Source organism: Panulirus ornatus, chromosome 38 (genome assembly GCF_036320965.1).
Source record: "Panulirus ornatus isolate Po-2019 chromosome 38, ASM3632096v1, whole genome shotgun sequence".
NCBI lineage: Eukaryota > Metazoa > Arthropoda > Malacostraca > Decapoda > Palinuridae > Panulirus > Panulirus ornatus.
In genome coordinates this window covers 1449486-1474328 of record NC_092261.1, presented here as the reverse complement: position 1 = coordinate 1474328, position 24843 = coordinate 1449486, and the positions used below count along the sequence as shown (strand labels likewise).

At 38.2% G+C, this 24843-nt stretch overlaps 1 protein-coding gene across 4 annotated transcripts in view; it reads left to right on the top strand.

Annotated features, from left to right (window-relative positions):
* LOC139760768 (uncharacterized) overlaps positions 1-24843 on the top strand; it is a 70505-nt gene that overhangs the window by 9715 nt on the left and 35947 nt on the right. The window contains exons 2-7 of one of the 4 annotated variants that reach the window (XM_071684330.1): positions 1423-1548; positions 12965-13342; positions 13742-13899; positions 17223-17301; positions 23636-23856; positions 23983-24129. In XM_071684330.1, the coding sequence (XP_071540431.1) occupies positions 1423-1548; positions 12965-13342; positions 13742-13899; positions 17223-17301; positions 23636-23856; positions 23983-24129 (1109 nt within the window). Of the gene's footprint in view, positions 1-1422; positions 1549-12964; positions 13343-13741; positions 13900-17222; positions 17302-23617; positions 23857-23982; positions 24130-24843 lie in introns of all 4 variants that reach the window. The other 3 variants (XM_071684329.1, XM_071684331.1, XM_071684332.1) reach the window with 3 other exon arrangements.

Sequence of the window (24843 nt, the reverse complement as noted above, 5' to 3'; positions counted from 1 at the left end):
TCTCACCTGAATCAGCCACCATCTCTGTATCATCAGGGAACAACAACTGACTTGCTTCCCAAGCCCTCTCATCCCCGACAGACTGCATACTTGCTCCTCTCTCCAAAACTCTTGCATTCACCTCCCTAACAACCCTATCCATAAACAAATTAAACAACCATGGAGACATCAAGCACCCCTGCCGCAAACCGACATTCACTGAGAACCAATCTTTTTCCTCTCTTCCTTCTCATACACATGCTTTACATCCTTGATAAAAACTTTTCACTGCTTTGAGCAACTTACCTCCCACACCATATATTCTTAATACCTTCCACAAAGTATCTCTATCAACTCCCCTCTCCAGATCCATAAATGCTGCATACAAATCCATTAATGGGATGGCCTTGATTAGAGCCTCAGTTGCTGGTTTCATCTCAGCTAACAGGAAAAACTACCATACATATCTTTTATAGCTTTTTTAGAGTATAACTTGAAATAACTTGGTAACATGACAGCAATATTGACTTTTCCAGTTGCATCTTTTCTGTGTCCATAAAGGTCGATAGATTGAGTAACAATAGCAGCGACAGTTTATGAATGTGGCAATCATTGTTAGCTATCCATTTTTTGGGAGTTTTCAGAAATTTAATATTTGGGGTATATAATAATTCTTATGGTTTTTTGTCAGACAGTGTTCACTGATGGTTGATAGTTTCCCCAAATGCAGACATTATTATCCAAGCTTGAATTTAAGGGGTGAAATTGGGTGGCTACTTCCCAAAGATTTATTATAAAAGAATAAATGAATTGGAAGTAGCTAAGTGTGAACATACTTCCATCAGAATGCATCACTTAAGCATTGTGCCTGGACTATGCCTGTAATTGGTAAAACCATGAGTGAAAGTCACCTTTGATGAGTCTGTGTCATTGTTAATGCATGGAAAGGAGTGCAGCATTGCTAAGGACCTTTCTTCCCCCCCAGAGGAGACCCCTTACCTTGTTTTTGTGAGGAGCCACGAAGCTGCAAGAACCCCATAAAAATGGGGTTCCTACAGCTTTGGGCTGCACTCCCATAAACATGGAACCTAGGGCTGCATGACTTGTTAACAGCTCTAGAACATCTTTGAGTGAAATTCTTTCAGTGGATGGCTAGCCATTCATGGTAGAGTTTTGCATATGTGGTAACATTTTTGCTTCTACTGGTTGCACTGTTCCTGTTCTCTAGTGAGATCTTTAAAAAAAAATTATTCCTTGAGTTCTGTTGTTTTTTCCAGCTTGATTGATTAAATGCCCCCATGATTATATAGAAATTTTCATCATATTACGTACGGAAAATTGTATAGATACATCCTTGTAATACAGCTATAAAGCTGGTATTCAAGCAAAAAATTTCTTTATAGTATCTCTATGTAATCCTCATATGTTACTTCCTAATTTCAGGTATGGCAAATGGAACTAGCAAACCTGGTTATATGAACAGTTTCATGTCATTCCTTGAAAATCAGGAACCTGGTGACAAAACTGGTAATGAGGATGAGGAGAGACCAGAACCAAATATCACGTCAGGTATATTAGAGAAACTTTTTATTGTATTATTTTGGTATTTCAGTCAGCATTAGAATTTATATTTTCTTCATTATACTTTGTCGCTGTCTCCCGCGTTAGCGAGGTAGTGCAAGGAAACAGACGAAAGAATGGCCCAGCCCACCCACATACACATGTATTTACATACATGTCCACACACACACATATAGGAACCTATATATTTCAAAGTATACATGCATATACATAAACAGGCATATACATATATACACATTTACATAATTCATACTTGCTGCCTTTATTCATTTCTGTCACCACCCTGCCACACATGAAATGACACCCCCCTCCCCTTGCACGCGCGCGAGGTAGTGCTAGGAAAAGACGACAAAGGCCACATTTGTTCACACTCAGTCTCTGTCATGTATAATGCACCGAAACCACAGCTTCCTCTCCACATCCAGGCCCCACAAAACATTTCATGGTTTACCCCAAATGCTTCACATGCCCTGGTTCAATCCATTGACAGCACATTGACCGTATACCACATCGTTCCAGTTCACTCTATTCCTTGCACACCTTTCACCCACCTATATGTTCAGGCCCCGATCGCTCAAAATCTTTTTCACTCCATCCTTCCACCTCCAGTTTGGATTCCCACTTCTCCTCGTTCCCTCCACCTCTGACACATATATCCTCTTTGTCAATCTTTCCTCACTCATTCTCTCCATGTGACCAAACCATTTCAACACACCTTCTTCTGCTCTCTCAACCACACACTTTTTATTACCACACATCTCCTTTACCCTTTCATTACTTACTCGATCAAACCACCTCACACCACATATTGTCTTCAAGCATCTCATTTCCAACACATCCACTCCTCCGCACAACTCTATCTATAGCCCACGCCTCACAATCATATAACATTGTTGGAACCATTATTCCTTCAGACATACCCATTTTTGCTTTCGAAGATAATGTTCTCGCCTTCCACACATTTTTCAACGCTCTCAGAACTTTCGCCCCCTCCCCCACTCTTTGACTCATCTCCGCTTCCATAGTTCCATCTGCTGCCAAATGCACTCCCAGATATCTGAAACACTTCACTTCCTCCAGTTTTTCTCCATTCAAACTTACCTTTCAATTGACTTGTCCCTCTACCCTACTGTACCTAATAACCTTGCTCTTATTCACATTTACTCTCAGCTTTCTTCTTTCACACACTTTACCAGACTCAGTCACTAGCTTCTGCAGTATCTCACCTGAATCAGCCACCAACGCTGTATCATCAGCGAACAACAACTGACTCGCTTCCCAAGCCCTCTCATCTACAACAGACTGCATACTTGCCCCTCTCCAAAACTCTTGCATTCACCTCCCTAACAACCCCATCCATAAACAAATTAAACAACCATGGAGATATCACTTGCCCCTGACGCAAACTGACATTCACTGAGAACCAATCTCTTTCCTCTCTTCCTACTCATACACATGCCTTACATCCTCGATGAAAACTTTTCACTGCTTCTAGCAACCTGCCTCCCGCACCATATATTCTTAATACCTTCCACAGAGCATCTCTATCAACTCTGTCATATGCCTTCTCCAGATCCATAAATGCTACATACAAATCCATTTGCTTTTCTAAGTATTTCTCACATACATTCTTCACAGCAAACCCCTGGTCCACATGTTCTCTACCACTTCTGAAACCACACTGCTCTTCCCTAGTCTCATGCTCAGTACATGCCTTCACCCTCTCAATCAATACCCTCCCATATAATTTCCCAGTAATACTCAACAAACTATATCTCTGTAATTTGAACACTCACCTTTATCCCCTTTGTCTTTGTACAGTGGCACAATACATGCATTCTGCCAATCCTTAGGCACCTCACCATTAGCCATACATACATTAGATATCCTTATCAGCCAGTCATCAACAGTCACCCCCTTTTTGATAAGACTGCAATACCATCCAAACCCGCTGCTTTGCCGGCTTTCATCTTCCACAAGGCTTTCACTACCTCTTCTCTGTTTACGAAATCATTCTCCCAAACCCTCTCACTTCGCACACCACCTCGACCAATACACCCTATATCTGCCACTTTGTTATCTAACACATTCAACAAACCTTCAAAATACTCACTCCATCTCCTCACATCACCACTACCTGCTATTACCTCACCATTAGCCCCCTTCATTGATGTTCCCATTTGTTCTTATGTCTTATGCACTTTATTTACCTCCTTCCAAAAGTAGCATTAGTACTTCTTCCAAAAGTTGTGCAGGTTTAAGTATTGTGCCTATCATATCGTTGCGAAAGTTTAAAGAATTAATTTTTTGAATGATTAGAATATGACTGGGAGTCGACAAACTATTTGATAACATGCACTTAGTTCAGTAGGCTATCTCTTTTTGGTTCTTCAGGTGTTTATTGTATTTTTATAGGTCAGAAGGATGCCTTTAGCTCCATATGTACCATTGCTATTTAGCGTACAGTAATGATGGGTTTGTTAGAGTTTGTAGTGCAGCCAGCAGTTGCGTGCAGGGGCCTTAGATATGCAGCATCCTCAAAATGAATATGACAGTTACCATTTGAAATAAAGCTTTCATGCATGAAGTTTGATTTGGTCAAGTCTTATTACTTAATTATGGTTAGGATGTTGTGTGTGTATGGCATCATGGTTCAGATGTAGAAGTCAGACAGAATGATCAATTACCCTATGATTTTAAGAGTGGAGGGATGCAATTTTTACCTGCTGTCCTTGTGTTTTGTAATATTTTCTCTGTTTCTGTTGCAGATGATATTTTTTCTTTACCTCCATCTAACCAAGGATCCTGTTGATGTATTCCATGAAGAAAAGGTTCAGAATCTTGATTGGAAGAAAATGAGCCTATAAGAGAGATATGCATTGGCAGGGCTGAGTTCAACATTGTTTTTTCTTCATTCTAATGTCATCTTTCCTGAAAAGCTGGGTTTGGTTGACCTAGGAAAACCAGTAGGACAACTGGTAACTTAATATGGATAGGATTTTAACATCATGCTTCATGAAGTTAATAAGTTGCATTACTGGTCTTAATAAGGTTGACCAGATCCAGCTATTTGGGAAGGAATGATGTTAGTAGGAAGAAAAAAATATAAACAGCAAACTCAGGCTTGGCAGTATGTCTTGAGGTCCCATTGTGCATCCATGCAAGAGTACATGTCTTTTCTTCCTGGGACATCTTCTTGGGTCCTATTGTTATATACTGGCATATGAATATCTCATAGAGTGATATAGTGGGAGTAATATCATTAAACACAAGGACTCAGGATAAAAGTTACCTCATTCTATGCACAACGGGGTGATTGAGGCAGAAAATCATGTCTTCTGACTCGTAAGACTACCATGCTGCCAGACATACAATATCCCCACCTTAAGGGAATAATAGAATTTGTTTCACAAATAAAACTTGATGCATGAAAGTCATATCTTAATGGTAATGGCCTGAATATTTTGTGAAGACTGCATCATGTACTTGGTCTAGCAGTTGTGAATATATTCAACCCCCAGCTGCAAATGAAGAGGCACTTTCAATCATTGGTTTGTTTGTGTTTGTAGTCCAGCCTTATGAACTTAGTATGATTGGCTAAATGGATGTGGACTAGACTAGCATCACAGACTCTGCATACAAAGTTTTATGCAAAATAGTTTTTGATGTGAGGAATTCACAAGGTCTTCTATGATTAATGTGCTGTTTAAAGCATGGACCTCTGTGGTATAGCAGAATTGCTGAATGCAATGAATTCACAGGTCACCCAGGGCTGAGCGCAAAGGTACGAACCCTGGTTTAGGTAGTTGGTCCACTGTGCTGTTCATCTTTATGTCAGGGTTGGTTGAAAAAAATGGGTGTCTGGCTAGGACTAGGATGTGCATATTATTATTATATGTTTTTTCTATTATACTTGAGCACCACATCCCGCATCGGTGAGTTAGCGCCAGAAAAGAGAGGAAGAATGGCCCATCCATTCACACGCACACACACATATATACATATATTTATCTATTTTATTTTATTATACTTAATTGCTGTTTCCCACATCAGTGAGGTAGCGCCAGGAAACAGACGAAGAATGGCCCATCCACTCTTATACACATCTTTTTTATTATACTTAGTTGCTGTCTCCCGCATTAGGGAGGTAGCGTAAGGAAACGGATTAAAGAATGGCCCAACCCACCCACATACACATGTATGTATGTAAATGTCCACACAAGCACATATACATACCTATACATTTCAATGTATACATACATATACATACACTGACATATGCATATACACACGTGTACATATTCATACTTGCTGCCTTCATCCATTTCTGTCGCCACCAGTGCCACACATGAAATGGCACCCTTCACCCCCTGCTCATGCTTAAGGTAGCACTAGGAAAAGACAACAAAGGCCACATTTGTTCTCACTCAGCCTCTTGCTGTCATGTGTAATGCACCGAAACCACAGCTCCCTTTCCACATCCAGGCCCCACAAAACTTTCCATGGTTTACCGCCTTTTATATACACATATATATACATAAACGCCCATACAAGCACATATACATGCATATACGTATCAACATATATGTACATACACACACATACACAGACATTTACACATATATCTTTCTTTCTTTCTTTCATACTATTCGCCATTTCCCGCGTTAGCAAGGTAGCGTTAAGAACAGAGGACTGGGCCTCTGAGGGAATATCCTCACCTGGCCTCGTTCTCTGTTCCTTCTTTTGGAAAATCAAAAAAAAAACGAGAGGGGAGGATTTCCAGCCCCCCACTCCCTCCCCTTTTAGTCGCCTTCTACGTCACGCAGGGAATATGTGGGAAGTATTCTTTCTCCCCTATCCCCAGGGATATATATATATATATATATATATATATATATATATATATATACATACATATACATACATATACATACATATACATACATATATATATATATATATATATATATATATATATATATATATATATATATATATAAATATATATATATATATATATATATATATATATATATATATATATATATATATATATATATATATATATATATATATATATATATATATATATATATATATATATATATATATATATATATATATATATATAAATATATATATATATATATATATATATATATATATATATATATATATATATATATATATATATATATATATAATATATATATATATATATATATATATATATATATATATATATATATATATATAAAAATATATATATATATATATATATATATATATATATATATATATATATATATATATATATATATATATATATATATATACATATATTATCCCTGGGGATAGGGGAGAAAGAATACTTCCCACGTATTCCCTGCGTGTCGTAGAAGGCGACTAAAGGGGAAGGGAGCGGGTGGCTGGAAATCCTCCCCTCTCTTTTTTTTTTTTTTTTTTCCAAAAGAAGGAACAGAGAAGGGGCCAGATGAGGATGTTCCCTCAAAGGCCCAGTCCTCTGTTCTTAACGCTACCTCGCTAACTCGGGAAACAGCGAATAGTATGAAAGAAAGAAAAAGAAGGAACAGAGAAGGGGGCCAGGTGGGGATATTCCCTCTAAGGCCCAGTCCTCTGTTCTTAACGCTACCTCGCTGACGCGGGAAATGGCGAATAGTATGAAATATATATATATATATATATATATACCTTTCACCCTCCTGCATGTTCAGGCCCCGATCACACAAAATCCTTTTCACTCCATCTTTCCACCTCCAATTTGGTCTCCCTCTTCTCCTCGTTCCCTCCACCTCCGACACATATATCCTCTTGGTCAATCTTTCCTCACTCATTCTCTCCATGTGCCCAAACCACTTCAAAACACCCTCTTCTGCTCTCTCAACCACGCTCTTTTTATTTCCACACATCTCTCTTACCCTTACGTTACTTACTCGATCAAACCACCTCACACCACACATTGTCCTCAAACATCTCATTTCCAGCACATCCATCCTCCTACGCACAACTCTATCCATAGCCCACGCCTCGCAACCATACAACATTGTTGGAACTACTATTCCTTCAAACATACCCATTTTTGCTTTCCGGGATAATGTTCTCGACTTCCACACATTTTTCAGAATGGAAAAAGGTGAGAACAATGGAAGTAAGGGGAGTGGGGGAGGAATGGGATGTATTTAGGGAATCAGTGATGGATTGCGCAAAAGATGCTTGTGGCATGAGAAGAGTGGGAGGTGGGCTGTTTAGAAAGGGTAGTGAGTGGTGGGATGAAGAAGTAAGAGTATTAGTGAAAGAGAAGAGAGAGGCATTTGGACGATTTTTGCAGGGAAAAAATGCAATTGAGTGGGAGAAGTATAAAAGAAAGAGACAGGAGGTCAAGAGAAAGGTGCAAGAGGTGAAAAAAAGGGCAAATGAGAGTTGGGGTGAGAGACTATCAGTAAATTTTAGGGAGAATAAAAAGATGTTCTGGAAGGAGGTAAATAGGGTGCGTAAGACAAGGGAGCAAATGGGAACTTCAGTGAAGGGCGTAAATGGGGAGGTGATAACAAGTAGTGGTGATGTGAGAAGGAGATGGAATGAGTATTTTGAAGGTTTGTTGAATGTGTCTGATGACAGAGTGGCAGATATAGGGTGTTTGGGTCGAGGTGGTGTGCAAAGTGAGAGGGTTAGGGAAAATGATTTGGTAAACAGAGAAGAGGTAGTAAAAGCTTTGCGGAAGATGAAAGCCGGCAAGGCAGCAGGTTTGGATGGTATTGCAGTGGAATTTATTAAAAAAGGGGGTGACTGTATTGTTGACTGGTTGGAATATATATATATATATATATATATATATATATATATATTTATTTATTTTGCTCTGTCGCCGTCTCCCGCGCCTGCAAGGTATATATATACTTATATATTTTTTTCATACGTGCTTACCATTTCCTGCATAAACAATGTAGTGTCAAGAGTAAATGACAGAGCCTTTAGGGGAAAATTCCTCACTTGATTCCTTCCTCTATTCCTTCTTTTGGAAAGTAATACAGAAATGGAGGATTTCCAATCACCCACTCCTGCCCCTCTTAGTCACCTTCTGTAACAAGCAGGGAATAATTTACACATGTATACATGGACATATTCATACTTGCTTGCCTTCATCCATTCCTGTCTCTACCCCACCTTACAGGAAATAGCATCGCTACCCCCTTTGCTTCAGTGAGGTAGCACCAGGAAAACACAAATAAGGCCACATTCATTCACACTCAGTCTTTAACTGTCATTTGTAATTCTCCAAAACCACAGCTCTGTCCACATCCAGGCCCCACAGTCCTTTCTATGGTTTACCCCAGACACTTCACTTGCCCTAGTTCAGTCCATAGACAATGTGTTGACCCCGGTATACCATGTTCCAATTCACTCTATTCCTTGCACACCTCTCACCCTCCTATATGTTCAGGCCCCAATCGCTCAAAATCTTTTTCACTCCATCCTTTCACCTCCAATATAGTGTTAATGAGCTGGCCTTTATTTGGGCATTCAGTTGCCCGTGCTGTCTCATTTAACAAACGAAAAAACTTTGTGCAAGATGTCCTGCAACTTTGGAATTGGTTATGGACCAGACCTTCACCACAGATATTTCAGACTATGATACACCTGATTAAATTTTCAAGACGTGCTAAAATGCTTATTATATACATGATGTCGCATGATGAATGGTTGGATGTGGACCAAACTTGTATCACTGATACTGCTTATAGACCTTTAAGTTTGATCATGTTTTTAAAGTTAGGGTCAAAGTTCAGGATCACTGGATCTTACTGAGTTCACAATATCTGAAGATTTTGTGTCAAACATAAACCACATTCTGCTGAGAGAGTTCTTCACCAGATTTTAGTTTAGGATGTTAGTAGAATGTCAGAGTCATGTGTAATAGAATGCAGTTAGTTATTTGCATACAGAACATCTTATGACTTGATTGATGGATAGTGACCAAAACCAGGGATACCATCAACAAAGTTATACATCTGAATGATATTTGAACATGCAAGGTCAGAAGTCAAGGTTGTAAGGTCATGTGAATGAGAATGTTGCTCTGTGCTTGCACACAATATCCCATGACTGAATGGATGTTGACAAAACTTGTGTCCCAGATACCTCTTAAAGATTTTGACGTCTGATTGTGGAATTTTGTTCCAGTCATCTCTGAACCTGTGACCCATTGCTGTTTTAACCAACCAAATATGGGTTCCTGAAGCACTTCATGCTGGTTCAGGGTCAGTGGTCAAGGTCATGTTCAGTTAATCCACTAACATCCACACAGTTTTTCTCTTCCCTAAACATTCAAGGATTTTGTTGCTTTACAGAATGAGACATAAACAGCGTTAAGGAAAATTTAGCCTTGTAATACCTAAGGAGGTACCGTTACAATGCTATCAGAGTTAAGAGTGGACACTGTTGCTTTTATGCATGTCATATTTATTTTTTGACCTTTTGTATTAAGGGAATGATTGGCATTTTGCTTGTATTCTTTTATAAACAAAGTGATTTTTAAGTACAGTATACCTCATTAGTAGCTTTATCTGTAACATTTATTATCTGTAACATTTATACATATACTGTATATATATATATATATATATATATATATATATATATATATATATATATTATCCCTGGGGATAGGGGATTAAGAATACTTCCCATGTATTCCCTGCTTGTCGTAGAAGGCGACTAAAAGGGGAGGGAGCGGGGGGCTGGAAATTCTCCCCTCTCGTTTTTTTTTTTTTAATTTTCCAAAAGAAGGAGCAGAGTGGGGCCAGGTGAGGATATTCCAAAAAAGGCCCAGTCCTCTGTTCTTAACGCTACCTCGCTAACGCGGGAAATGGCGAATAGTTTAAAAAAAAATATATATATATATATATATATATATATATATATGTTGTTCGCTGATGATACAGCGCTGGTGGCGGATTCATGTGAGAAACTGCAGAAGCTGGTGACGGAGTTTGGTAAAGTGTGTGGAAGAAGAAAGTTAAGAGTAAATGTGAATAAGAGCAAGGTTATTAGGTACAGTAGGGTTGAGGGTCAAGTCAATTGGGAGGTGAGTTTGAATGGAGAAAAACTGGAGGAAGTGAAGTGTTTTAGATATCTGGGAGTGGATCTGTCAGCGGATGGAACCATGGAAGCGGAAGTGGATCATAGGGTGGGGAGGGGGCGAAAATTTTGGGAGCCTTGAAAAATGTGTGGAAGTCGAGAACATTATCTCGGAAAGCAAAAATGGGTATGTTTGAAGGAATAGTGGTTCCAACAATGTTGTATGGTTGCGAGGCGTGGGCTATGGATAGAGTTGTGCGCAGGAGGATGGATGTGCTGGAAATGAGATGTTTGAGGACAATGTGTGGTGTGAGGTGGTTTGATCGAGTAAGTAACGTAAGGGTAAGAGAGATGTGTGGAAATAAAAAGAGCGTGGTTGAGAGAGCAGAAGAGGGTGTTTTGAAATGGTTTGGGCACATGGAGAGAATGAGTGAGGAAAGATTGACCAAGAGGATATATGTGTCGGAGGTGGAGGGAACGAGGAGAAGAGGGAGACCAAATTGGAGGTGGAAAGATGGAGTGAAAAGGATTTTGTGTGATCGGGGCCTGAACATGCAGGAGGGTGAAAGGAGGGCAAGGAATAGAGTGAATTGGAGCGATGTAGTATACAGGGGTTGACGTGCTGTCAGTGGATTGAATCAAGGCATGTGAAGCGTCCGGGGTAAACCATGGAAAGCTGTGTAGGTATGTATGTTTGCGTGTGTGGACGTGTGTATGTACATGTGTATGGGGGGGGTTGGGCCATTTCTTTCGTCTGTTTCCTTGCGCTACCTCGCAACCGCGGGAGACAGCGACGAGGTATAAAAAAAAAAAAAATATATATCAATAGAAATTTGCAAATTTGACAATTGTGCTCTTCCATACCCTGTAATGTCTGTGTTGTAACAAAGAGTAATTGTCCCATCAAAGCATATAACACCCATGTGAACATCCCTGCCGACCTTAAAAGAAAATAATGTGGTTGGAATTCTTGTTGCAGAGATCTTCATCCCTGGATGTTGATCACATGTCAGAGATCTTTATTTGTGGATGTTAGCATTGAATGGTCCTTAATGCATGAGCACACGTCTCGTGCCTTGGTGAATGACCACAGATATTAAAGTACACACAAATTTCTATTTCTGATTAATTTTTGGAGGTCAAAGGTCAGGGTCATATGTAATTAAACTATTCTTATTGATTGTGTTTAGAGTACTGGAAGACTTGATGAGTTATTATCGGCAAAACTTGTACCAAAATCATACATGAAAAGTTTTACTTCCAATTCATTTTGGGAGACTAGTGTCAGTGGTCAAGGGTTTGGTACTAAGTGCTGTTAAATGTTTGTGTACTCATATTTCTTGGTTGTATGTAGGCGAGATATGTACCATAGATAATATGTACTAAGCTGTACTCTTGTTATATTGAAAATTTTCTTGATCAAGGGGACAAAGATCTAGGACACAAGGTCTTTGGTACTTGATATCCTGCTAATGCATGTTTACACAATATCTGAAGGCAGTGAATGGATGAGGACCAACCTTTTACCACATATACTACATAGTGTTCTGCGCGTAATTAACTTTAGGTTATTAGGAATTTAAGTCAAGGTCACAAGTTGTGCGCTAAATGCTTGTGTACACAGGACTTCATTTTAGGAGATATTGATCAAACCTGCTGTAGATACTACAAGCAGTGTTATGCATTTGAAAGGCATTAGGACATCATGGGCATAGGTCAAGGATTTGGGTTCATGTAAACTAAAATATCACTGAAGGCGTATGGACATTGTATCTCATAATTGGGCCAATGGATATTGGTCAAACTTGTATCATAGATACTGTATACTGGTATGAAATTCTGCGTATGATTAAGTTTTGGAGGTTAGGATCAAGGTAATTTATATCAAATGCCTGTTTACACAATATCTGAAGGCTTGCTGAGTGGGTATTGACCAAACTTGTATGACATGTGGGACATATAATTTTCTACATCTGATTATGTTTAGAGGTTGGGTTCGAAGGTAGAGGTTACGTATAAAGGGGGAAAAGTGTGTAGAATAATTTTTATTGTGTTGCTACCCTACAGAAAAGGAGTTTGTAATAAATGTAAAGCATTATGATAGGGAATAAGTGGATATAGGTGGGTAACATTTCTATAGAGAGAAAAGACATTTGCAGATTTCTTTCCTTTGTGCGTTGTTAGTACTGGAAGGCAGACTCAGACAAAACTGCAGTAGAAGTGTTTAAGGAAATTATATGAAAACCTTTCATTTTGATTAATTTCATTTAGCTTATAGAAATTAATTTTGTTTCAACTTTTATAGATGTTGATGAGGCTCAGTCCATGTATGAAAACCCCAGAACTAATATAGAAGAAACTGCAGTGAAGGAGGAAATTCCTGAAATCAAGACAGAAATATCTTCAACTGTTGTAGAAATTGATCCACCAGAGGAAGATGTAACCCCAACAGATCACACTCCTGCTGATCCCACTCCTTCCACAGATCAGCCTCCAACAGCATGTTCAATCAATACAGAACCCAGTGAGAAACTGTTAGTTACTGATGGGGAGAATACAAACAGCTCAGAGGCCACAAGCACCAGCGATGGTGGGGAGGTTCCTAGAAGTGGCCGCCGCAATGTGGCACGAAGGGGTCGACGGCGTAGTGTTGGCACTGGAGGAGTTGACCAAGGCACTGGTGGTAGGATTTTTGTTTTACTCACTGTTTAGGTTTTAGTTGAAGATTAAAGTCTTTGAGTATTACATTGGTTGAATAGAATGTAAAACCACAGTTATATTCTGTAATTAGAACACTTTCTGTTTGCTTGTATGTGTGGGAGACATAGGTTGTTTTGTTTGATGAATTGCACTGTAGTCCCATTTAATCATGTATGAAATAGACAAAAAGTAAGAACAAATTATTTATATTTTTACTAATGTGCATGAAGCATGTCTGTAGCTGACCCAGTTGGGTCAGATTTGATACATTGTAGATTTGATTGAATTATCACCCCATATCTCAAACTAAAGGCACTCAGGCTACACCCATGGGGAATGCATGTGTTTGTAGATAAGATCACTGCATACTTTTATCTTACAGAGGCAGCCCCTCAAAGAGAGACTCCAAGAAGAGCAGCACGCTCTATTCAGCGCTATGGTCACATTGATGCAGAATCAGATGGGTTTGCTGACTCGGATCCTGATTTCCACTTGAGTGACTCAGATGATGACCCAGACTTTAATCCCATTAACAGAAAGGTACAGTACTAAGTAAAGAAATGATTTGGATGCCATTGCTTGCTTAGAAAATAAAAGGTATTTTTTGGAAAATTTTTGCAACACGATGAAGAACATGAAGCATTTTTTGTTTGGCATATTTATGCATCCTTTCACTTTTGTCTCTTAACATTACCATATGCCTGCTTCTCATATAATTTTTAAGATGCTTTTTCTTAATCCTTTTCATTGTGAAGTATATACCCATCTGTCTTTTCAGGATTTCTTTCATCATTTTCATCTCTTATCACTATTCTTCTTGGTTCCATTTCAGCAGTAGTTCCTTGCTGCAATGAAAACTGTGATCATTTAATATTTTTTTGCATTTATCTACGCTTGGATAATATCCTGTGTGTTTAGTTATTCATCTACTTGCTGTTGATCATTAAACTTCGCATATTGTGGTGCACTGCTTTGAAAGATATTTCTAATTTTGATGTATTTAGATTAACTTTCATCCTCATGAGTTCATTACCTATTCTGTAGATCCTTATATCATTTGAAGCTGTGGAAGTCATGTATTATTTTTACTGTTGCTACCCAGCACCCTGCTAAAGGTTCTTGCAGACCAAGGCTGCACTACTTTCAGTAGCAGGGAAATGTTGACCACTTTAGATTGAGGAGTTCTTTGGCAAGCCTGCACTCCCAATGATACAGGCTCGCCAGAGGTGACTTTTTTTTTGTTGCAATTTGACCTTGAGCAGGCAGAGCCTGGTAACACGTATTTCACTCTCCTGCATGTTATGTTCAGGCTCTGATTGCTCAATATCTTTCATACTCAATTCTTCCATTTCTGATTTGGTCTCCCCATTCTCATTGTTCCCTCCACTTTTAATACATATGTCCTCTTTGTCAACCTTTTCTCACTCATTTCCTCCATATTACCATACCATTTTAGCACACTCTTCTGGTCTCTCAGCCAACTCTTTTTTTTATTACCATCCATCCCTGTTATCCTATTATTGCTTACTTATCAAGCTACCTCACACATCTTATTGTCCTCAAAGATTAATTTCTAAAGCATCCACCCACCTGAACACAAGCTCATCTATAGCCCATGTCTTGCATCCATACAACATTGTTAAGTCTTTTGCACCTTCAAACATACACATTTTTGCCCTCCCAGATGATGAACCATTGCCTCAACCCACCGTGTGACTCACATCTACTTTGGTGGTTCCGTTTGCTGCCATGTCCTTTCCCAGGTTTCTGAAATACCTTACTCTTTGCTCCAGATTTTCTCCATTCAAACTCACACCCCATCTAACCTGTCCCAGTGCTCTGCTAAACCTAATAACCTTCCTTTATTCACATATACTCTCAACTTGCTTCATTCACACACACACTCCCAGACTCAGATGACTATAGCAGTTTCTCACTCAAATCTGCCTCCAGCTTTGTTTCTTAAGCAAACAGCTGACCTACTTCCCAGATTCCTAAGCAAACAGCTGTCCTACTTCCCAGATTCCTTACCCCCTACAACTGCAAACTCACCTCTCTCTCTCCAGAATCCTTGCATTTCCTCCCTCATTGTCTCACCCATAAATAAACAGCCATGGTGACATCACACAGCCCTGCTATAGACCAACCTTTGCCTGGACCCATCCACTCTTCTCTCTTCCTACTCACACTCATGCCTTACACTTTTAATAAGAACTTCTCATTGCTTCTAGAAGCTTTCCTCCCACACAATGTATTTGTTAGACCTTCCACAACGCATGTCTATCAACCTATTATATACTTTCTACAGATCCATAAATGCCGCATACAAATCCTGTTTCTTTATGTATACCTCATACATATTCTTCAGAGCAAACACTTGATCCTCATGTCCTCTGCTGCTCCTGAAACCTCAGTGCTCTTACACAGTCTCATGCTCTCCACCCGTCTTCACTCCCCCAATCACCACTTTCGTATAGAATTCAACAAGTACACTCAACAACTTGTACCTCTAGTTGGAACCCATGTTTGTTCCCCTTGCCTTGCCTTATACATACATTCCACTAATCCTTAGGCACCTCATTGTTATCCATTATTATTGTTATACTTAACTGCTGTTTCCTGCGTCAGCGAAGTAGTATAAGGATACATACATGCACATATACATACATTTACATTTAAGTGTATACCTACATATACATATGCAGACATATACATATATACACTTGTACATATTCATACTTGCTGCCTTCATCCATTCCCATTGCCACCCCGCCACACATGAAATAGCATCCCCCCTTCCAGTGAGGTAGTGCCACGAAAAGACAAAAAGGCCACATTCGTTCACACACAGTCTCTAGCTGTCATAAATAATGTGTTAAACATACATGCATTAGAAATCCTAAACAACCAATTATTTTACTCCATTAACCTCATTTCAAAACATGTAATTCTCCCTGAAGTTTGTTAACACTTGCTCACCTCACCTCTCAGCCCTCTTCTTCAGCCCCTGCACCTTCCTCTTAAGCTCCTGCTGCTTTATCTTGCTAAGCTCTCAATTACTCACTCTCCTTCCATGTAAGTACTGCTCATAAACCTCTTGTGTCTGTTTCATTAGCAACTTTGTCATCTCACCTCTCACTATCTTTTCTCACCTGCCCACATCCCACTATTTGCATGCCATACACTTCTCATTCACTTGCCATTACTGCTTCCTTAAATCTCTGCCATTCCTCTAACTCTTCAAGCTTTATTTTCTTTCAGCTTTTGCCATTCTATACTTGGTCTCTCCTGGTATTTATTCAAACAAGCCTCTTGTGCAAGCTCATTTTCTTTCATCCTCTCATCCATGATAATTCCATTATTCTCAAAGCCCCTACAAATCTTTACCCCATCTCCACCAAGTTATTATGAGATATCGCACCAGCTCCTTTGAGCACATTTATATCAAAGAGACTCTCTTGCATGACTGGCAGTTAGTATTTAATCCAATAATACCTGCTTATCATCTTTTTTACCTCACATATACTTATGAACATCCCCAGTTTCAAACCAGGTGTTCCCAGTCATATTTCTTTTTCAGGACAACAACTCCACAAGCTCTTTTTCATTCTTATTCACACCATCAGTTAACTCATGCCCTCCAATTATACCCTCAACTCCACATTACCCATTCACACATTCAAATTGCCCATCACTTTCTGTCTTTGATGCCTGGTCCCTTGTTCACTTCATTTGTGTATCCATACAAAACTTAAGTAACTTGTAAATTTTCATACTCTTTAAGGTTCTCAGGCATCATTTTCTTTTATAATTCCCTTTCTTTTCTTGCCCCATATTTGACATTCAAATGAGGAAATTTTCAGGCAAATGCAGCAAGTGATGAGGAAGACTTTAGACCTCGGAGAGGTCGTGGACGTGGACGAGGAGTAGGAGGATATAGAAGTAAGTGTAGCATTATAACCTTTTTCTTTCATATAGATTTATGTCATGTTAATGTGGCTTAATTGTTCTTTATACTGCTGGTAAAGACAGATGTCTTGGCAAAACCTGTAATATACGGTGTGGTCCAAGGTCCATGTGGTAGATCTTAGTTTTTATTAATGAAAAAATGATTTCATTGATCCAGTATCATTTATATATCTATTTGTTCTATCTATTCTATCTATATCTCTGATGCCTGTTCCTAACTGAACTCCCTAAAGGTGGTGACCATGGAAATAGAGTATCCATAACTAGTGAATTCCAGCATTGCTTAACCTTTGGTGTGTCACCCATATCAGGCCACTGGCAGAGGGTAACTTTAGATTATTGTTTGCTGATGCTCCTACCTCCTGTTCTTATGACTACTACTACCGAATGATCTTGCCTAATGTTCGTACCTACTACTTCTCCCTAATGTTTCTACGTAATGTTCCTGCCTAAGTGTTCTTACCTGCTACTTCAGTCTTCTTCTACCATTTTGCCAAAAGGAAGGGCTGAGCTCATTATACTCATTACAGGAAGACCTAGAGTTATGAAAAATGAGCTGTGTGTTGGATGTTGTTAAGTGCTTTGTATGACAAGGAAAGAGTGTATGTTTGTGGACAGAATGACAGAAGTCTTTTTGAGGGGTGAGGCAAAAGGAAAATACAGCTACATGGGTCAGAGGAGTGCAGCTTAACCAATAAAGTGCTGGTTCACTACAAACAAAATGGTAAAAGCAGAAAAGAAATGGATAGGATAAACTCCCATTCAAACAGACTAATGTGGGGGAAGGAGGTCCATTTGAAACAAAATTCTGTTACACCCTGAATTTATCAAAGAAACATTAATAAATGAAATATTAACAAGTCCAGTGGAAATCTACTGAATGAGAGAGAAGTAGTTCCAGGGTTACCTGAATCACTCAAGTTATTTTCCCCTGCTCATGTTGCACAGTTAGTGTTAGCTTTTCAGTAATGCTGAGGTGTTTCTTGTATCATTAGCACATGCATCACTGATTTATTATAAAAAGACAGTCCTCAGTGCTGTAAAAAATGTTGCAATTGCTTGAAAACATGGGTATCGAGTATATTTTTGTGTTGATCAAGTGGGTGCTTATCTCAGACCAATGGGAAGCATATTGTGTTTCATCTTGAAATTTCTACTTAGATTACTTTTTTAAGTGTAAAGGCACATAAGATAATATTGCACCATTAAATGATTTTAAGTCGGTGTGATTATGTGTATGTGTGCAGAGAAAACATGTTATTAGCATAAAGAAAAAAATACATCTAGGTGATGTACAATAGGTTGTCATATGTTCTCTTGATGCTTAGCATTTTGGACTGAGTATGTGAGCTAATTGACTATCCCATTACATTCCAAACTCAGTCCTGTGGGTCCTTAGTTGACTGGACTAAATTTGCAATGTAACGGATATTTATGGAAATGTCCGTTAGACCCCAGAATTACTCTAGTGGGTTCCAAGAGTCCATGAAAACCAAATTTTGATGCATTTAAATATCTTAGAACAAGGGTGCTGTTATGGTAGGTGCAGAAAAAGGCAAGGATGGGCAGTATGGTGGCCCAAAGAAATTAAAATTGAATTATTTTTTTTTTTACATTTGCCCATTTTCCATTACCACTATATATAATGGAATAAAAAATTGGATTAATATGTGCATATTAAGTGGTGGTGCTGCTTTAAGATTTAGATAACGTTATGCATAATGGCACATAAAATCAGGATTAGGGTTTCCTGGTAACCAAACTTTGGAAGAGCTTCTTGTCTTCAAAATAGCCAAACACTAAGGGAAAAAAAGCCATAAATTAGGAAAAAACAAAGACAGCTCAGTACTAATCCCAAATTGTGCTTTGACAGCATGTTGTTACATATTCATGCTAATCTACTAAAGCCGCTTTCCAATCAGCATATAAGAAAACTAGTTAAGGGATAATAGACCCTTTGAAAACACTGTACTAGAATTGCCCTCTGCCAATGGATAGTTATGGATGAGGCATTAAAAAGCAGCACTGGAATTCATTAGTTATAGAGACTCTTTTCTCCTTCCCCTTTTTTTTTGCAGGGACTTCCTGAAGGATATCACAGATATATATAGAAAGATAGATATTTGGGGAATATGGTGGCACGCCTTCTGGAGTTTTATCGAGAGAAAAGAAAATATGTGTAGTGAAGATAACACAACCCTTGTACAGTACTGGTCTCATTAGATGCTTGAGGATGTGAGGCTATCATTCCATCATTTTCTTCATTTAGTGTTACATACTACTGTAATAGTTACTAAAATATTATTTTAAGTCTTTATAAAGTTCATTACAAATAAGCATACGAATAAGAAAGATGTGAAATTAAATATTATAATGTATTTTGTTAAGAGTGTGACAATTAGATAATGTGGAATATGAAGTAGGTACTCACCATTCGTTTCATACAATGAAACTTTTGTTTTGTTGGACCCTGAACGTTTTTCTGATAACTGACAATACTTAAGTATTTTTTTACTTTTTTGAACCTATGCTAACACTTTCCACAATACATTGAATAATATGGAATGTTATTTCACTTGTCGTTCAGTTGAACCTCCTAGTTTTGAAACTTAAGATTTCCCATATTTCATAAATTTTATAGTAATCATTCTAAAACAGTGATATGAAAATTAACACTTAAGCACGTAGAATTCACAGTTCTAGCATTAACAGTTTCACGGGTTTTACTAAGGAGTTCATTTTTGGTGAGTACCTACCTTACCTCTGTTATCAGGGAAAGGAGCACCATTAGCAGGCCTCTTCCTTAAGTAAGCAGTATCCTCATGACTTCCACTTAAACCATGGATACTAAGGAAGATACTTTTACACATGGAAATTACCACTTAGAATTGCGTCACATTATGAGCACATGCAAGCAGATTTTTCTTGCAGTGCCTCTTTGTATTCCTGGACCCATATATATATAATTTTTTGGCCTTCGTTTTCCTCCACCCTTCCTTATTCCAGAGCTGTTTGGCTGCATCAGGTGATGATCCAAATCCCAAGATTGCTGGGGTAAAATTTGATACCTTAGTAGAAATGAATTAACACTGAATGGTAACAAGGAAAGCAGTTCAAAAAGTTCTCACAAGCTATAGAAACATTGACTTAACCAGCACTGTTAGCCAAGAGGATAGGTGTAGTGCACATATACATATATGTGATATTTGTTTTACTATACTTGATTGCCATTTCCTGCATTAGTGAGGTAGCTCCAGGAAACAGATGAAGACTGGCCCATCCACCCACATACACATATTTATTTTATATTTATTATACTTAGTTGTTGTCTCCCGCATTACCGAGGTAGTGCAAGGAAACAGATGAAAGAATGGCCCAACCCACATACACATGGATGTACATAAATATGTGGGGGAGGGGGGTGTCATTTCATGTGTGGTAGGGTGGCGATGGGAATGGATGAAGGCAGGAAGTATTGATATGTACATCTGTACATATGTATGTATATGTACGTAGATGTTGAAATGTATAGGTATGTATATGTGCGTGTGTGGGCGTTTATGTATATACATGTGTATGTGGGTGGGTTGGGACATTCTTTCGTCTGTTTATTGCGCTACCTCGCTAATGCGGAAGACAGTGTCTAAGAAAAATAAAGAAAAGAATATTATTTAGATGTTAAAGGAAAAAAAATATGTATACATGAATGCCCAAACACGCACATATACATATCAACATGCACGCATGTGCATACATATAGGTACATAATATGTATATTCATTTATTATACTTTGTCACTGTCTCCTGCGTTAGTGAGGTAGTTCAAGGAAACTGATGAAAGAATGGCCCACTCCACCCACATACACATGCATATACATACACGTCCACACATGCACATATACATATCTATACATCTCAACGTATACATATATATACATACACAGACATATATACACATGTACATAATTCATACTGTCTACCCTTATTTATTCCCGTTGCCACCCCGCCACACATGAAATGACAACCCCTCCCCCTGCATGTGTGTGAGGTATATATTTATATGTCTGTGTGTGTGTATATATATTTATACGTTGAGATGTATAGGTATGTATATGTGCGTGTGTGGACGTGTATGTATATACATGTGTATGTGGGTGGGTTGGGCCATTCTTTCGTATGTTTCCTTGCACTACCTTGCTAACGCGGGAGACAGCGACAAAGTATAATAAATAAATAGATAAGTGAATAATTATCCTAGGATCAGTTACTGTGAAATAGTCCAGGTATTGCCCAGGACGTCTCTAAGTCTCCTGCAGCCCAAGGCTGTGCTACTTCTGGTTGCAGGGAAATGTGGTCTCCTATGGAGCAATAAATTCTATGGTCGAGATGGAGTTCTTTGTTGAGTTAGAAAGTATGCAGAGATCATTCATATCCTACATTCACATTTTCCTGAGTTGGAATTACTGAAAATGGAATATAGGTTTAGGCTTAACTCTCAATAGCAGAGATAGGAGAGCAATGTCATAATTTATGCCTGAAAAGGCATAGAAAGCATGGTTTTCAGTTTTCACATATACAGAGCTACCTGTTGGCACAACAGGTATGGAAGACAGTAAGATATTGCCTCGGAAAGTTTTGAGTTACCCTAGTCTTGATGAGGACGTAGCCATAATTGGAACCTTTACAATAAAAAGAAGTTCAGTTAAAGAAAACAGTATAAGTATTCTTAGATACATTTTCTGCAGCCTTTGAAACTCTATGGATTCTTCAGTACAGAGATTTGAGAAGGGTTTGGACAAATATCTATCAAGTGCACCAGACCAGCCAGTACATATTACTTCCATGGACTTATAGGTTGTGACCCCAAGCAGCTCGGCTGAGCTGAGGATTAGCATAACAGCTTGGTCTGTGAACATACTTGGGGCAGAAGACCCCTGAAACCTTTGCAGGGTTTTGGTAAGGTATAGGTTGTTGAATACCTATAGTAGTTTTTATGAAAGTGTGAGATGAAGAGTTAGACCATAAGGAAGATAGACAGATGTAGTGAGTGACTTGTACAGGTATGGGGTTGGATCAGCTAAGGATGCCAAGGGAGTGTCTTTTAAGTATGTGCAATTGAAGCATTTTGTGTGTGACTGATGTGAATGGAGGTATTAATCACACAGTATGGATCAGTTGTTTGCAGAGTGAAAGATCAGGAAATTCTTCATTTAGTCTGGAAACTTTGTAATTCACACTGGTTGTATCTGCTTAGTTTCTAGTTAGAGATTAAGAAATTCTTATTTAGTCTGGAAGCTCTTGTTCATTGTAGAACATTGGACACAGTATAAGGATATATGTGAGTGAACTGAAATGTTTTATGCACTTAATCATCAAACATGTTAAGAAGGAATTAAGAAATAACAGTTTTGTTATTTTTAGCAGATTTGCTGTTATTTATGCTCATTTTATATTAAGAAAATTGATATAGAAATTCCCTTTGGGTGTTTGTATTCTTAATAATTATTTTGCACTGCTGTAGAAAACTGGAGAAACCTGTTTTGTGAGTGGAAGCAAGTTTAGAAGAGATGGTTGAAATGGTGCTCAGTTGATAACTAATAAGTGGTTTATGTACCAGGATTTTGTAGAGTGCCTTGTACTTACCAAACAGGTTTTTAGAGTTACCTTGCAGCTGCAGTTAGGAAGTGGAATAACTTTTATGTTATGTTTTTACTCAGTTTTGTACACTTTAGAGGTATTTTCATTATACTCTATAACTTCTGACAATGATTTTGATATATTTAGCAATCAGTATGTTTTTATTGCTCCTGCATGAATTATGTAGATAATGTAAGTGTTACTTTGCACATATGGTCATTAGCATATTCCATAGTTTTGCTGCAGTCATTTAGATGTGTATTAGTCTTAAGAGACGAATATTTAGATATTTGTTGTTTGTAGCATAGTTAAGAACTTGCCGTTATTAGTGTAAAAATGGGTGTATAGTTGTTATTTTGGTCAGTAGCTTTGATGTATTTTTGCAGAATGGCAAAAAACTTTGAGAATTCATGCTTTTATTGAATCGTACAATAATAGTTTAACAAAGAAGCATGAGAAATTATTCTGCCAAAATTTAGCTTTGAATGTGATTGCAGAGAGAATTAAGATAGTTGCATTAAGAGATTTTTATTATTCCATATTATTTTCATTATTTGAAATAGTTTCTTTTTATACTTTGTTGATATAATTTTGAGGCTGGAAGTTTTCATTATTTTGAAAATAACTGATCTTGCTCTGCCTTTTCCCTAAGGCGTGTTCATTTCTTCAGGTCGTGGTGGCTCAGGTAGAGGTGGGGTCAAGCGAGTGCTTGATGGTAATGCTAGCAAAGATGAAACTCCCAATATTGATGAGAAACCCAGCTCCACCTCTTCAAGCAGTACCCCTTCTAATCCTCCTAAGAGGCGTGGTCGACCCCCATCATATCCAATTGCAGCAGCACCAACCAATGTTGGTGCATGTGATGGTGGGGAGGACAATATAGTATCTAGTGTAAGTTTTCATGTTTTGTATCAGCATGTTGAAGTGTTGGTAATATGAATATCTGTTGGCTCAAGAATGAAGATGCTTAACTTGGAAACATATTGCTCCAAACTGACTAAATTCACATGCTCCTAGACGGATGATAGGAAATCACCATCCAAGCTCAGTTCAGCCTACAACTATGCCGGTGGTCGAGCGCAGCGCCAAAACCAGACAATTCGGCTGCCAGAGGGGCCTCAGCTTACAGCTGAACAGCTTGAGATGGTTGAATCTCAGTTCAAGGTCAGTTATATAGAGGCAAAATGTACAATTACCTTTAAAAGAGGTAAGTACAACTATCTTTCAGCTAAGTTGTACAGCTACCATACAGTTGAATCATACTTTATTCATCATGGAGCTATGTGATTATTGGTTCAAAGTGATTCAATAAAGTTAACATAATCAGTAATTCAGAGTAACTTATCTCAATCTTTCTCAGCAGACTGGACCCCTCATACTAAATTTGTCTAAATTCATGGAAATGATTTAGGAAGAATTTATTAATAGGTATTTAATGTACTCATCTCAAGCCAAAAGTTCATATTACAACGTGCATGGTCTTATAAAATGTGAAATGTGCTTTATGTAGTTATGTGTTTTTTCTGATTTTTTTATGAAGACATTCAATGTGTTATTGTTCTTTGCATGGAAATTAAGATTTATAGTTAGTTATGTAGATAAGCTTTTCATTAGAGTTGAGAGCAGAATAAAAGGCATTAGTATTAAGATTTTTTAAGATGAGCAAGTTCTGTTGAGACCATTAGCTTGATAGCAATATTACATTGTTCAAGATGAGTTCATATGTTGTCATAGGCATTGATAGTGGTGTAAGCAGCCATTCACTTGTGGCTTTGGTATGTTAATCCCAAAATGTGGTATGTTAAACACAAGATTTATTTTTTTTTTTTTTTATACTTTTTTGGTGTCTTTCGCATTAGCGAGGTAGCACAAGGAAAC